At 46.8% G+C, this 16,441-nt stretch overlaps 1 protein-coding gene across 1 annotated transcript in view; it reads right to left on the bottom strand.

Annotated features, from left to right (window-relative positions):
• The window catches only part of myo7aa (myosin VIIAa), a 198,058-nt gene that overhangs the window by 152,154 nt on the left and 29,463 nt on the right, over positions 1-16,441 (bottom strand). Inside the window, exon 3 of the mRNA XM_078545043.1 lies at positions 11,446-11,598. Coding sequence (XP_078401169.1) covers positions 11,446-11,598 — 153 coding nt within the window. The remainder of the gene's footprint in view (positions 1-11,445; positions 11,599-16,441) is intronic.

Raw genomic sequence — 16,441 nt, 5'->3', positions numbered from 1 at the left:
GTTGACTCAATCTCTGACTCTATCCTCTTAGCAAGCCACTCAATGCAATTAGGGATGGGCAGCAAATGCCGGCCTTGCCAGCGATGCCCACATCCCATGAAAGAATGAAAAAGGACAAAGACGACATTTGATACAAGTTTAACATAAAACTTCCCTACTTCCAATTCTATCTCTTGAGAAATAAACCCTAGTTTGTTCTTATCATGACGTTACTGACCTGCTGCCATTCAGAAATGTACAACCTCCTTATTCCTCTTAACAGATATAATGCCTCACACGGCTTATCTGTGTTGAAATAAAGCGTTGATATAAATTGTGAACAGTGATTGGCCCTGGTCCTCAAGGGACCACAGTTCCCACTTCATACATCTAAAATCACCTTCATGGTTTTCCAGTGAGGGTTATAGATTGATTCAGTGGGTGGGGGCTTCTTGCTCAAACGTTCGAGTGCCATTTCTGAGCAGCCAATAGGCAGCCAAGAAATTTTTAAACAAATGATTTACTGTCTACAATATGACAGGAGTTGTTTCGGAGAGCACAAGAAATAGGAGCAGCAGGCCATTCATCAGTCCATCAAGCTTGTTCCAACATTCAATAACAACATGGCTGACCTGATCGTGGCCCAACTCCACTCTCCTGTCTGTCGCCCCCATAACCCTCAACTCTCCTCAACTCCATTCTCCTGTCTGTCCCCCCATAACCCTCAACTCTCCTCAACTCCACTCTCCTGTCTGTCCCCCCCCATAATCCTCAACTCTCCTCAACTCCACTCTCCTGTCTGTCGCCCCCATAACCCTCAACTCTCCTCAACTCCACTCTCCTGTCTGTCCCCCCCATAATCCTCAACTCTCCTGTCAATCAAAAATCTGTCCAACTTAGCCTTGATTATATTCAGTGACCAAGCTTCTACTGCTCTCTGGGGTAGAGAATTCCAAAGGTTAATAACCATCAGAAAAAAAATTTCACCTCACCTCCATCTTAAATAAGACCCCCCCATCATTCTGAAACTATATCCCCTAGTTCTAGATGCCCCCAAGAGGGGAAATATCCTCCCAGCATCTACCCTGACAAGCCCCCTCAGATCTTATGTTTCAATAAGATACAAACATATGACTTAGGAGCAGGAGTAGGCCACTCGGCCCCTTGAGCCTGCTCCACCATTCAATGAGATGATGGTTGATCTAATTGTAACCTGAACTCCACATTCCCTCCTACCCCTATAACCTTTCACCCTTTGCTTATCAAGAATCTATCTACCTCTGCCTCAAAAAATATTCAAAGACTCTCTTCCTTAGAAGGCAGTGGAAGCAGAGTTCCAAAGACTCACGACCCTCAGAAAAAAATTCTCCTCATCTGTCTTAAATGGGTGGCCCCTATTCTAGATTCTCCTGCAAGAGGGAACATTGTTTCCACATCCACCAGACCCCTCAGGGTCTTATACGTTTCAATCAAGTCACCATTTACTCTTCTAAACTCCAGCGGATACAAGCCTAGCCTGTCCAATCTTCCCTCATAAGACAACCTGTCCATTCCAACTAGTAGCCTAGTAAACCTTCTCTGAACTGTTTCCAATGCATTTAGATCCTTCCTTAAACAAGGAGACCAATAGTGTACACAGTACTCCAGATGTCCCCAATGCCCTTTTTAACCTCCATGCTTTTGCACTCTATTCCCCTCACAATAAACGATAATGTTCTATTAACTTTCCTAATTACTTGCTGTACCTGCATACTAACCTTTTGCGATTCATGCACTAGGATGCACAGGTCCCTCTGCATCTCAGAGCACTGTAATCTCTCACCATTTAGATAATACTACTACTTTATTCTTCCGACAATAATGGACAATTTCAAATTTTCCCACATTATACCCATTTACCAGATCTTTGCCCACTCACTTTAGCTATCTGTATCCCTTTGCAGCCTCACGTCCTCTTCACAATTTACTTTCCTACATGTCTTTGTATCATCAGCTGGATTAGCAAGCATACCTTGGGTCCCTTCATCCAAGTGATTTATATAAATTGTAAAAGGTTGAGACCCCAGCACGAATTCCTGTGGTACACCACTCGTTACGTCCTGCCAGCCAGAAAAAGACCCATTTTTGCTCTTGTTTCCTGTTAACCAGCCAATCTTATTTCTATGACAATGTGTTGCCCCCCCATACCATAAGCTTTGATATTCCACAATAACCTTTGATGTGGCACCATATCAAATGTCTTCTGGAAATCTAAGTACAGTACACCCATCATTTCCCACTTATCCACAGCACATGTTGCTTCTTCAAAGAACTCCAATAAATTGGTTAAATGTGATTTCCTTTTCACAAAACCATGTTGACTCTGCCTGGTTACCTTGAATTTATCTAAGTGCTCTACATAACATCTTTAATAATAGCTATACAGCTGTAGCAATACTTCCCTACTTTTATACTCCATTCCCCTAACAATAAAGTCCAATATTCCATTTGCCTTCCAGTTACTTGCTGTGCCTGCACGCTAACTTTTTTTAGATTTATGTGCAAGGATACCCAGAGCCCTCTGTAACACAGCATTTCTATGGGATGTGGGCATCACTGGCTGGGCCAGCATTTATTGCCCATCCCTAATTGCCCTTGAGGTGGTGGAGATAAGCTGCCTTCTTCAACCGCTGCAGTCCATATGGTGTAGGTACACCCACAGTGCTGTTAGGGAGGGGGTTCCAAGATTTTGACCCAGCGACAGTGAAGGAACGGCGATATATTTCCAAGTCAGGATGGTGAGTGACTTGGAGGGCAACTTCCAGGTGGTGGTGTTTCCATGTATCTGCTGCCCTTGCCCTTCTAGGTGGCAGTGGTCATGGGTTTGGAAGGTCTAAGGAACCTTGATGAGTTCCTGCAGTGTACCTTGTAGATGGTACACACTGCTGTTACTGTTAGACGGTGGTGGAGGGAGTGGATGTTTATTGCTGGGGTGCCAATCAAGCGGGCTGCTTTCTCCTGGATGGTGTCAAGCTTCTCGCGTGTTGTTGGGGCTGCACTCATCCAGGCAACTGGAGAGTATTCCAACACACTCCTGACTTGTGCCTTGTAGATGGTGGACAGGCTTTGGGGAGGCAGGTGGTGAGCTACTCGCCGCAGGATTCCTGGCCTCTCTGACCTGCTCCCATAGCTACAGTATTTATGTGGCTCGTCCAGTTCAGTTTCTGGTCAATGGTAACCCCCAGGACTGCATACTGCAGTCTCTTTCCATTTAAATAATATTCTGTTTTTCTATTCTTCCTACCAAAGTGGACAACCCCACATTTTCCCCACATCTGCCAAATTTTCCTAATATATGATCCTCAACACCATGAGCTCTTACCTTGTGTCGAAACCTTTTGGAAATGTCATACACCTACTGGTTCCCCCTTATCCACCCTGTTTGCTTTATCGTCAAAGACAATTTTCCTTTCACAAAACCATGTTGACTCTGATTGATTGCATTAGGATTTTCTAAATGTTCTGCTACGGCTACCTTAATAATGGATTCAAATGACACAGTAAATGTTCACAAGGTGATCACATGGCAATTTAGGTTTGGGCTGAGTGGCACAGTAACAGCTTGACTTTGATACGATGCCTTTATGTGGCAAAATATCACAAAAATGCTTTACCAAGAGTAACCTGACAAAAACGGACCCCGATCTATTACAGCAGGAGGTGTGAACAAAAGCTTAGTCAAATGACATGTGTTTTTGAGCAGAGGCTTAAGAGGAACGACAGGTAGAGAGGCAGGTAGGCTTAAGGCTTAGACTTCCAAATCCTAGGCAGCTGGAACCATGGCTGGCAATGGTGGGACAATGGAAATTGGGGAAGCACAAGAGGCCAAAACTGGCGGAGCAGAGCTTGGTTGCTTGCAGATTTACAGAGATGAGGGGCAAGGCTGTGGAGGAATTTAAATACAAGGATGGCAGCTTTTAAATTTTGAGGAATTGCTGGACCAGGAGCTAATGTAGGTCAGTGAACACAGGTAATGGTGTGTGAATGATGGGACTGCACATCTTTCCTCTAAAGACTGCATGATGTAACAGATTAAAGATACTGGTCTTTTACCTCAAGGACTTGGTGTGAATACAGCCTAGGTAGTTGGAATAAAAGCCCCCTTTTTTCTGCTGAATGTACAATCTTAAAAACCTTTGTTTTACAGCGAGGGTATGGCACAACCCTCTCTTTTAATGCAGAGAAAAGACAGATGGGAAATGGACTGGTTGCACTGGTTAACCTAGACTTGGGAGTCAAGATCCACCATTGTTGAAGAACACAGACTCATTAATGCTGTGGCCACCGAGGTCATGCAACTGAATACTTCAAATTCAGAATCCTCAGATAAATGCCCATTCTCATTTATAAATCTCCTTCCTCCCTCAACCTCAGCTCTGCCAATGACTTTAGCTTCACATTCCAGCCCTTCCATCCACAGACAACAAAACAAAGTTGGGCGTGCAGAGGGTGGGATGGGTCAGAAGCCAGAGGCAGAGCCTTCAGCCACTTTGGCAATCCTTCTTCATCCCTCTATCTTGCTACTCTTACCCATCTTTAAAAACCACCTCAAACCCTATGTTTTCAATCACATTCCACACAGCTGCTTGGTACATAAGAACATAAGAAATAGGAGTAGGCCATTCGGCCCCTCAAGCCTGCCCCACCGTTCAAGATGATCTTGTCTGATCTGCCCCAGGCCTCAACTCTTCTTTCTTGCCTCATAGCCCCCAACTCCCCGATATTTCAAAAATCTATCTACCTCCTCTTTTAATACTTTCAGCGACCTAACCTCCACAACTGAGGTAGAGAATTCCAGGCATTAACTTCCCTCATAAGAAATTCCTTCGCATCTCAGTTTTAAACAAGTTTCCCCTTATTCTGTAACTATGTCCCCTAGTGTGAGATTCTCTCACTAGTGGAAACATCTTAACATCTGCCCTGTCAAGCCCCCTCAGAATCTTGTATGTTTCAATAAGATCACCCCTCATTCTTCTAAATGTAATGAATAAAGGCCTAACCTGTTTAGCCGTTCTTGATAAGTCAACCCCTTCACCCCAGGAATCAGCCAGTGAATCTCTTTTGAACTGCCTCCAATGCCAGTAAATCCTTTCTTAAATATGGGGACCAAAACTGTACACAGTACTCCAGGTGTGGCCTCACCAACACCCTGTACAGTTCTAACAAGACTTCCTTATTTTTAAACTCCAACCCCCAGCAATACAGGCCAAATTTGCCTTCTTAATTACTAGCTGCACCTGCATGCTAACTTTTTGTGTTTCATGCACAAGAACACCCAGATCCTCCCGTGCTGCACTTTTTTGGAGTCTCTCTCCATTTAAATAATAGTCTGCCTTCTAATTTTTCCTACCAAAGTGTAAAATGCCAAGTTTTTGCCCACTCACTCAACCTGTCTATATCCCCTTGCAGGTTCCTTATGTCCTCATCACAACATGCCCTTCCACCTATTTTTGTATCAACAAATTTGGATACATTACACTCTGCCCCCTTCTCCAAGTCATTAATATAGATAGTAAATAATTGAGGCCCTAGGACTGATCCTTGTGGCATTCCACTAGTTACAACTTTCCAACCTGAAAAATCCCAACTCTGTCTTCTGTGTGTAACCAATCGTCAATCCATGCTGATACATTACCCCCAATACCGTGAGCTCCTATCTTGTGCAATAACCTCTTATGTGGCACCTTATCGAATACCTTCTGGAAATCCAAATACACTACCTCTACAGATTCCCCTTCATCAACTCTGCTTGTTATATCCTCAAAGAACTCTAGCAAATTTGTCAAACATGATTTTCCTTTCACAAAACCATGTTGACTCTGTTTGAATGCGTTAAGCTTTTCTAAATGTCCTGCTATTTCTTCCTTAATAATGGACTCTAGCATTTTCCCCAACGACAGATGTTAGGCTGACTAGCCTATAGTTTCCTGCTTTTTGTCTCCCTCCCTTCTTAAACAGGGACGTCACATTAGCGGTATCTGTATCTCCTCTGCACCTTGGCACCTTTGACATGGTAAACATCCCAAGTGTAGGCAAGATGCTGTTGATGAATTGAGGGAATATTGTACATCTCAACAAACCTGAACAACCCAACAATCTCAACTGTACTTCATAGACATCCTCTGGAACCATCGACCCTGCAAGCTCCTGTCTCCATGTTACAGGATATCGCCTCGTCAGGAACAGTGCAGTCAGATTATCTTACAACAACTGGTGTCAGGAACTGATATGAATCCCAGCTACACAGAACCTGTACCGTACAACATTACCAGACTCCCCAAAACTCAAAAATGACCATCTGATCAGCTGCCAGAAAAAAAAATGAATGAACATAGTTTGTCAAATTTCTTTGCAAGCTTCAAGGACAACACCAACGTTGCCTGAGACAGGAACAGGACACCAGTAGCAGAGGCATGAATTGAATTACACAGCACCAGGATGAAGTAACTTACAGAATGAAAATGGTTATATAATACACCAATGACAACGTGAGAAGGTGCTCTTAAATGAGATGGGAAACCCAATACCGATTGTTAGCCATGCAGAGTGCAGCCTTTGGAAATGGACGTGAGGGGGTTATGCATTTCATAGGCTTCTGATACTTAACCTCCAGTAGCTTCACAGAGTTTGATGATTGTTCATATGCAGTACTTACCCTCCCTCCACAGTTTGTCTGTAGAAAAAGTAGGCAATGGATTAAAAGCAAAGGATGGGGCAGTTACAGAAAAGGCACAATTTTACATGTATGTAGCATCTTTCATGACTTCAGGACACCCCAAAGTGCTTCACAGAAGTGCTTTTGAAGTGTAATCATTGTTGTAATGTAGGATTATACAAAAAAGACCAAATACAGCAGAAGGCAGTACGAGTTAGATCACTCACTCGTATAGTTTGCGTGTTGTGACTATGACACACGAATGGAGAGCCAAAGTGAAACATTTTCGATACACCTCCCCTCCTGCTGTCCAACACTGGCTTGTTCGTTGGAACAATGGTTCCCATGGACCTAGTCGGAGCAGCAGGAGGGTGGAGATCCATCTTCTGAGTCCCCTGAAAATGAGTCATTTTGCTTTTCAATTGGTGGAGGAAGGCAGTATGTCACATGGATGGACGTGTTGGCCTGACAGATAGCTGAACTATCAGGGCAAGTCAGGTGATGCAGCCTCCAGGAATACATTAAATAATGGTTGGACACACCCCAACCCAACACACACCACCACTACCAGCCCGACACACACCACCACCAGCCCCACACACACACACCACCACTACCAGCCCCACACACACACACACACACACACACACACACACACCACTGCCAGCCCCACACACACACACACACACACCACTGCCAGCCCCACACACACACACACACCACTACCAGCCCCCCACACACACACACACCACTACCAGCCACACACACACACCACTACCAGCCACACACACACACACACCACTACCAGCCCCACACACACACACACACCACTACCAGCCCCACACACACACACACACACACACACCACTACCAGCCCCACACACACACCACTACCAGCCCCCCACACACACACACACCACTACCAGCCACACACACACACCACTACCAGCCACACACACACACCACTACCAGCCCCACACACACACACCACTACCAGCCCCCCACACACACACACACCACTACCAGCCACACACACACACCACTACCAGCCACACACACACACACCACTACCAGCCACACACACACACACACACCACTACCAGCCACACACACACACACACACACACACACACACACACACACACACACACACACCACTGCCAGCCCCACACACACACACACACACACACACACACACACACACACCACTACCAGCCCCGCACACACACCACTACCAGCCCCGCACACACACCACTACCAGCCCCGCACACACACCACTACCAGCCCCGCACACACACCACTACCAGCCCCGCACACACACCACTACCAGCCCCGCACACACACCACTACCAGCCCCGCACACACACCACTACCAGCCCCGCACACACACCACTACCAGCCCCGCACACACACCACTACCAGCCCCGCACACACACCACTACCAGCCCCGCACACACACCACTACCAGCCCCGCACACACACCACTACCAGCCCCGCACACACACCACTACCAGCCCCGCACACACACCACTACCAGCCCCGCACACACACCACTACCAGCCCCGCACACACACCACTACCAGCCCCCCACACACACCACTACCAGCCCCACACACACACCACTACCAGCCCCACACACACACCACTACCAGCCCCACACACACACCACTACCAGCCCCCCACACACACCACTACCAGCCCCCCACACACACCACTACCAGCCCCCCACACACACCACTACCAGCCCCCCACACACACCACTACCAGCCCCCCACACACACCACTACCAGCCCCCCACACACACCACTACCAGCCCCCCACACACACCACTACCAGCCCCCCACACACACCACTACCAGCCCCCCACACACACCACTACCAGCCCCCCACACACACCACTACCAGCCCCCCACACACACCACTACCAGCCCCCCACACACACCACTACCAGCCCCCCACACACACCACTACCAGCCCCCCACACACACCACTACCAGCCCCACACACACACCACTACCAGCCCCCCACACACACCACTACCAGCCCCCCACACACACCACTACCAGCCCCACACACACACCACTACCAGCCCCACACACACACCACTACCAGCCCCACACACACACCACTACCAGCCCCACACACACACCACTACCAGCCCCACACACACACCACTACCAGCCCCACACACACACCACTACCAGCCCCACACACACACCACTACCAGCCCCACACACACACCACTACCAGCCCCACACACACACCACTACCAGCCCCACACACACACCACTACCAGCCCCACACACACACCACTACCAGCCCCACACACACACCACTACCAGCCCCACACACACACCACTACCAGCCCCACACACACACCACTACCAGCCCCACACACACACCACTACCAGCCCCACACACACACCACTACCAGCCCCACACACACACCACTACCAGCCCCAAACACACACCACTACCAGCCCCACACACACACCACTACCAGCCCCACACACACACCACTACCAGCCCCACACACACACCACTACCAGCCCCACACACACACCACTACCAGCCCCACACACACACCACTACCAGCCCCACACACACACCACTACCAGCCCCCCACACACACCACTACCAGCCCCCCACACACACCACTACCAGCCCCACACACACACCACTACCAGCCCCCCACACACACCACTACCAGCCCCACACACACACCACTACCAGCCCCACACACACACCACTACCAGCCCCACACACACACCACTACCAGCCCCACACACACACCACTAGCAGCCCCACACACACACCACTAGCAGCCCCACACACACACCACTACCAGCCCCACACACACACCACTACCAGCCCCACACACACACCACTACCAGCCCCACACACACACACACACCACTACCAGCCCCACACACACACACACACCACTACCAGCCACACACACACACACACACACACACACCACTACCAGCCCCACACACACACACACACACACACACACACCACTCCCAGCCCCACACACACACACACACACACACACACACCACTACCAGCCCCACACACACACACACACCACTACCAGCCCCACACACACACACACCACTACCAGCCCCACACACACACACACACACACACACCACTACCAGCCACACACACACACACACACACACACACACACACACACACACACACACACACACACACACACACACACACACACACACACACACACACACACACACACACACACACACACACACACACACACACACACACACACACACACACACACACACACACACACACACACACACCCCACTACCAGCCCCACGCACATACCACACACAATTTTAGAGTCCTGAAAGGCATTTTATGGGACATGTTACAAATCTGGGATTGTAAAGGGCTGCACACATTCTAGGAACAATATAGGGTGTCTTATAACCCACTTACACAGAAGCTGCAGAGAACCTACTTATTGGACCTAAACGCCTGCAGAGTGGTACAGTCGGCTTCCCACTCCGCTCCTAGTTTCCTACCTGGAATTCCAGCTTCTCCTTTCTCGCCCAACCTTCCGACTCAGGCTGGGCGAGAGCCATGTAGGGCAGTGCGCTCCTGGGGCCATCAGTCCAGCTGCAGAGTTACCCCCTTTTTTGTGGCCCTAGCTACCGTAATGCCAGTAAGTTTAAAGGTCTCGCCACTTTCAGAAGCCATGGAGAAGGTAGGTTTTGTAAGGCACTGGTCCGATTGGGCGGGTGGGGTGGGCGGGGGAGGTGCAAGTGTTATCATTACCCAGGAGTCAGAAGCAGTTGTAATCTTTCAAACTTTTCCTGGGTAACTATTACTGTGAGGCAGTCAAAACTATCTGAAGTTTGGTGATTTAAATTGTACTTTTGGATGGTTCCCAATTCAGGGCAGTCCTTACCTGGGGACCTCCGAGAAGGGTGGATGTTCCCCAGTGCACCTTTGGGCTACCCACCCCGGAGTGAGAGGTTGTGGGCCATTATCAACAAAGTCCTACCGATAAAGAATTGCTGGGAAGAGAAGTAATCGTACTTTAATGAGGAGGCATCGTGGTATTGTCACTGGGCTTAGTAACTCAGAGACCCAGGGTAATGCTATAGAGACCAGGGTTCAAATCCCACCACAGCAGACGGTGAAATTTGAAATCGACAATAATCTGGAATTAAAAGTCTGATGATGACCACAAAGCCATTGTTGATTTTTGTAAAAACCCATCTGGTTCATTCATGCCCTTTAGGGAAGGAAATCTGCCATCCTTACCCGGTCTGGCCTGCATGTGACTCCAGACCCACAGCAACGTGGTTGACTCTTAAATGCCTCTGAGCAGGGGCAATTAGGGATGGGCAATAAATGCTGGCCTAGCCAGCAATGCCCACATCCCATGACTGAATAAAAAAAACTATATGTTGGTGAACAAAATGTAAAACACAACTCAAATCACACAGCAAATGGTCCAACATTCAACATAGGAAAATTTACAATAGATCACAGAATTGGTAGGGAATAATTCAATAATTAGATAGTCAACCATTGAAGTGGCCAAGCACTTCAACTCTTCAATTGGTCTTTGGTTGTCCTACAATAGGAGGGGGCCAAACTGCTACTCTCCTCACCACCAATGAGCACACTTCATACCTAAAACGTAAACACACAGGTGTCGCACATTTCTCCCCAAGTGCATCAGGCATTGACTGTACTGGAGAACCTGAAGGAGCAAGGTTCATACTCACATAAATTAAACGCTCCCTGTATCGGATGAGGAGGTTACGCAAAATTCCCGCTTCATTCAAGTCTCCCAGACGGATCATATCTTCCACTCCATGGATGGATGTTGGATGCATTGGCTTAATGTTAGTGGCATTCTGAGGGGAGATCCAGTGCTCCTGGAAGACCAGGAAGGAAGAGAACGGGTGACAAAGCTTAACACCATGGTAATTTTTGTGTTTTAAAAATGCCATTTTTTTTTAAAGAAATAAACTTAAAAGGCACAAATTCGTATCTATGATTAAAGTAGTTAGCAACTCGAGCGCACAAACCTCAGATTGTGAAACCATCAATTTAAATGCTTCCTCAGTGTTGGTGCTCATCAGACAATTGGATACCCAATTGCCGATTAGTGGAACATTTTCTGCCCTGAACCAGCAGTTGTCATAAAAGATGCCTGCTGAGATCTGATAATCAGTCTTTTGTCTCTGCAACCACAGGAGATTAAAGTTCAGTCTTTTGCATTTTTCCTATCTCCCTTTTTAAGTGTCTCTGTCATAAAAGCTGATTACAGCCACCTGAGGGCTGGGGTTCGACTCCCACTATGGCAAATAGTGGAATTTGAATTCAATAAAAATCTGGGATTAAAAGTCTAATGATGACCACGAAACCATTGTCGATTGTTGTAAAAGCCCATCTGGTTCACTCATGTCCTTTAGGGAAGGAAATTACCTGGTCTGGCTACATGTGACTCCAGACCCACAGTAATGTGGTTGGCTCTTAAATGCCCTCTGAACAAGGGCAAATAGGGATGGGCAATAAATGCTGGCCTAGCCAGAGACGCCCACATCCCATGAATGGATAGTTAAAAAAAAAACTTACGGGCATTTGAACTTTTTAAGGAAGACGCGTGTGTTTTTACACAAATACAAGCAAGGACACTGAGCAAAAGTTGGCCGATAACGTGAAGTGAACACTTTCTGGAAAATTCCAATGTGGATTATACTGACCAGCCTGTCATGAAAGAACATGGAATGTCGCACTCTTCAAGCAGAGACAGAGACACTTAAAAAGGGAGATAGGATAAATGCAAAAGACTGAACTTTAATCTCCTGTGGTTGCAGAGACAAAAGACTGATTATCACGTCTCAGCAGGCATCTAAAATCCATCTCCTGTTGATTCATATCTCAGAATGTGTAAAATGGTCAGAGATCAAAGAAAACAGACTCTCGAGGCAAGACATGGTTTTTTTTCCCCCCTTAGGAATACATTGGGAAAGTTGGGTCAAAGAGCTAGCTGCAGAGCAATGCTAGTGTACTACAAAAACAAAGATACCTGGAAAAACCCAGCAGGTCTGGCAGCATCTGCGGAGAGGAACACAGTTAACGTTTCGAGTCCGTATGACTCTTCAACAGAAGTGTGCTGAGAGAGTGACAGTACAAGAACAACAACTAGTCACTTCTGCAGTTGCAGGAAATGTCTTTCTCCCTCTCTCTATCGCAGGGGGTAAGGCTCAGCAAAGCCACAATCGAAAAGGAAATAGGACAGCTTCTTCAGCCAACCTGCAGAACCAAGTGTCTCCAAACCCCAGCTGCTAAACTGTCAAAGTCAGCTCTACCAGAATCACCCAAATTAATGGCCATAATGTTTCGCCATTTATGCCTCACAGACAAGCCAAAGGCTGAATCGTATATCTTTTTTATAACTTATTTTTGGACTCTTACCTTCTTATTTTGTGTGTGTGTGTGTGTTTCCCCCCGAGGTTTTTAGTAACTAATAAACTTACTCAAAACTCAGGAAAACCTGATTAAATTGGCTCCTCCTAAAACAAATACATTTGGACTGGGAAAAGGTATCCACAAGGGAAATGTTACCTCTTAAATTAACCTTGTTGCGACCAACTGAGGGAGTTGAATAAAGGAGGAAAGCGAACTCATTCCTCCTCACCCGGGAGCATAACAAAATTGGGGTCTCGCTCAGGAAGTTAACAAATTTGGGGACCTCATCTGGGGATTGATCGTAACACACTGGCAGCTTCAAACAGTCACGTCACAAATTTTAAAGGACATCTGTTTTAAAGGTGCATTTCTGTTTCCAAACCTTTACATTGAATTTAAAAGCCTTGTTTCAAAACGAAAGTATGGACATAGAAAGGTGCCACGGTCTCTCTGTTTGTTCAAACCTTGTCAAACTCTTATCTCTCGAGATGACTATGAAAAGTAATTAAAATACAAAAGGCCCCTCCAGGGATGTTCATCGAATCTTCTAAAAGGCGTGAGAGCCCTATTACTTCCGAGTGAACAGGAGATAGGAAGGGACCTCAGAGGACACAACATAATTAACTTAGTTGCCTGGTGAAACAACGACTCATTGAAAATTAAGATAGCAGCCATTTTTGTGAAGTCATCTTGGGAGGCAGGATGCAGAACCCCCAGAAAGAACTCTGAGACAACATCAAAGAGGCTTCTTGGCCAAGGGAGGACAAAGAGGGAGGCGTTAAAGAAATCAACTGCTGTTCTGCAGAAGAGTCCAGGCAATCTGCAAATACCATAGCTGCCGAATTAGCAAGGAATAGAAAACCTCCTTTCTATCCCAAACATCTGCCAAGTCCACCTGAAAAGGCAAACCTCTGAATATTCAACTACAGAAGCCATTGCAGCTGCTAAAACAAACTTCAAGTTTCAACCCCTACACTTTGGAAAGGAGAAATTCAAGGAACGGGCCCACCATGATATGTCACAGGGACTGATTTGAAATCTCACCTAAGTATCCTTTTTTCTTTATCCATATTTTAAAGCTTGTATCTGTATTTTATTTAGTAACATTATAACTTTTATTGAAGTAATTTTAAGCAGTTAATTTTTGTAATAAACTAACCTTTATCCTCTTTTAGTCTAAAGCTTTGCTGCTGGTTAATTTTAAATTGAATCGTTGAGGGGGCTACAATACACGTATGCAAATTCTTAGCACTTGGACAACTTTTGAGGAAACACCTTTACATGGTTGTGAAATACTGGTTTAGTACTGTGTGGGCCAACTGGAGAAAACTGCCCCAGATCTCTGCCCTATCACCCTATTGGAACGCCTCGGAGACAAACACCCATTCATTTTTTCTCAACCTCATAGGAATTATCCCCTCTGCACGCGCAAAACTCAGTGAAATCAAAGCTGAATACTTGTCCTACCCAAAGATCAAAAATCAATTGCAACTCACACGGTATTAATTTCTAAAATTAGCCATAGATATGAGCAATACAAGCTACAGATGAAAACCCATCAGAATATAACAGTGGTTATCAATATAGAAAAATATTAATATTGTTAATTTTTCAGTTCCTGTTCCAAACTCAGCTCGCAGCTACCGACTCCGTCCTTCTGCCAGCAACAGTCTGAGATTAAGCCAGTCAGTTCACAACCTTGCTTTTTTTGAATTCATTCATGGGATGTGGATGTCACTAGCTGGCCAGCATTTATTGCCCATCCCTAGTTGCCCTTCAGAAGGTGGCGGTGAGCTGCCTTCTTGAACTGCTGCAGTCCATGTAGTGTAGGTACACCCACAGTGCTGTTTGGAAGGGAGTTCCACAACTTTGACCCAGCGACAGTGAAGGAACAATGATATATTTCCAAGGATGGTGAGTGGCTGGGAGGGGCACTTCCAGGTGGTGGTGTTCCCATTTATCTGCTGCCCTTGTCCTTTTGGGTGGTAATGGTCGTGGGTTTGGAAGGTACTGTCTAAGAAGCCTTGGTGAATTCCTGCAGTGCATCTTGTAGATGTACACACTGCTGCACGTGGTGCCAATCAAGTGGACTACTTTGTCCTGGACGGTCTCCAGTTTCTTTGGTGTTGTTGGAGCTGCACTCATCCAGGCAAGTGGGGAATATTCCATCACACTCCTGACTTGTGCCTTGTAGATGGTGGACAGGCTTTGAGGAGTCTGGAGGCGAGTTACTCATTGCACGATTCTTAGCCTCTGATCTGCCCTTGTAGCCACAGTATTTATATGGCTAGTCCAGTTCAGTTTCCGGTCAATGGTAACCCCCCCCAGGATGTTGATAGTGGGGATTCAGTGATGGTAATGCCATTGAACATCAAGGTGCGATGGTTGGATTCTCCCTTGTTGGAGATGGTCACTGCCTGACACTTGTGTGGCACGAATGTTACTTGCCACTTGTCAGCCCAAGCCTGGATATTGTCCAGGTCTTGCTGCATTTGGACATGGACTGCTTCACTATCTGGGGAGTCGTAAATGGTGCTGAACATTGTACAATCATCAGCGAATATCCCCACTTCTGACCTTATGATGGAAGGAAGGTCACTGGTGAAGCAGCTGAAGATGGTTGGGCCTAGGACACTACCCTGAGGAAATCCTGAAGTGAAGTCCTGGAGCTGAGATGACCGACCTCCAACAACCACAACCATCTTCCTTTGTGCTAGGTATGACTCCAACCAGCGGAGAGTTTTCCCCCTGATTCCCATTGACTCCAGTTTTGCCAGGGCTCCTTGATGCCACACTTGGTCAAATGCGGCCTTGATGTCAAGGGCAGTCACTCTCACCTCACCTCTGGTGTTCAGCTCTTTTGTCCATGTTTGAACCAAGGCTATAATGAGGTCAGGAACTGAGTGGCCCTGGTGGAACCCAAACTGGGCATCAGCGAGGTATTTGCTAATCAAGTGCCGCTTGATAGCACTGTTGATGACCCCTTCCATTACTTTATTGACGATCGAGAGTAGACCGATGGGGTGATAATTGGCCAGATTGGATTTGTCCTGCTTTTTGTGTACAGGGCATACCTAGACAATTTTCCACATAGCTGGGTAGATGCCAGTGTTGTAGCTGTACAGGAACAGCTTGGCTAGGGGCGCAGCAAGTTCTGGAGCACAAGTCTTCAGTACTATTGCCGGAATATTGTCAGGGCCCATAGCCTTTGCAGTATCCAGTGCCTTCAGTTGTTTCTTGATATCATGTGGAGTGAATCGAATTGGCTGAAGACTTGCATCTGTGATGCTAGGGACCTCCAGA

The sequence above is a fragment of the Cetorhinus maximus genome, chromosome 7 (genome assembly GCF_964194155.1).
Source record: "Cetorhinus maximus chromosome 7, sCetMax3.hap1.1, whole genome shotgun sequence".
Taxonomy (NCBI): Eukaryota; Metazoa; Chordata; class Chondrichthyes; order Lamniformes; family Cetorhinidae; genus Cetorhinus; species Cetorhinus maximus.
This window is presented reverse-complemented; position numbering and strand designations above follow the sequence as displayed.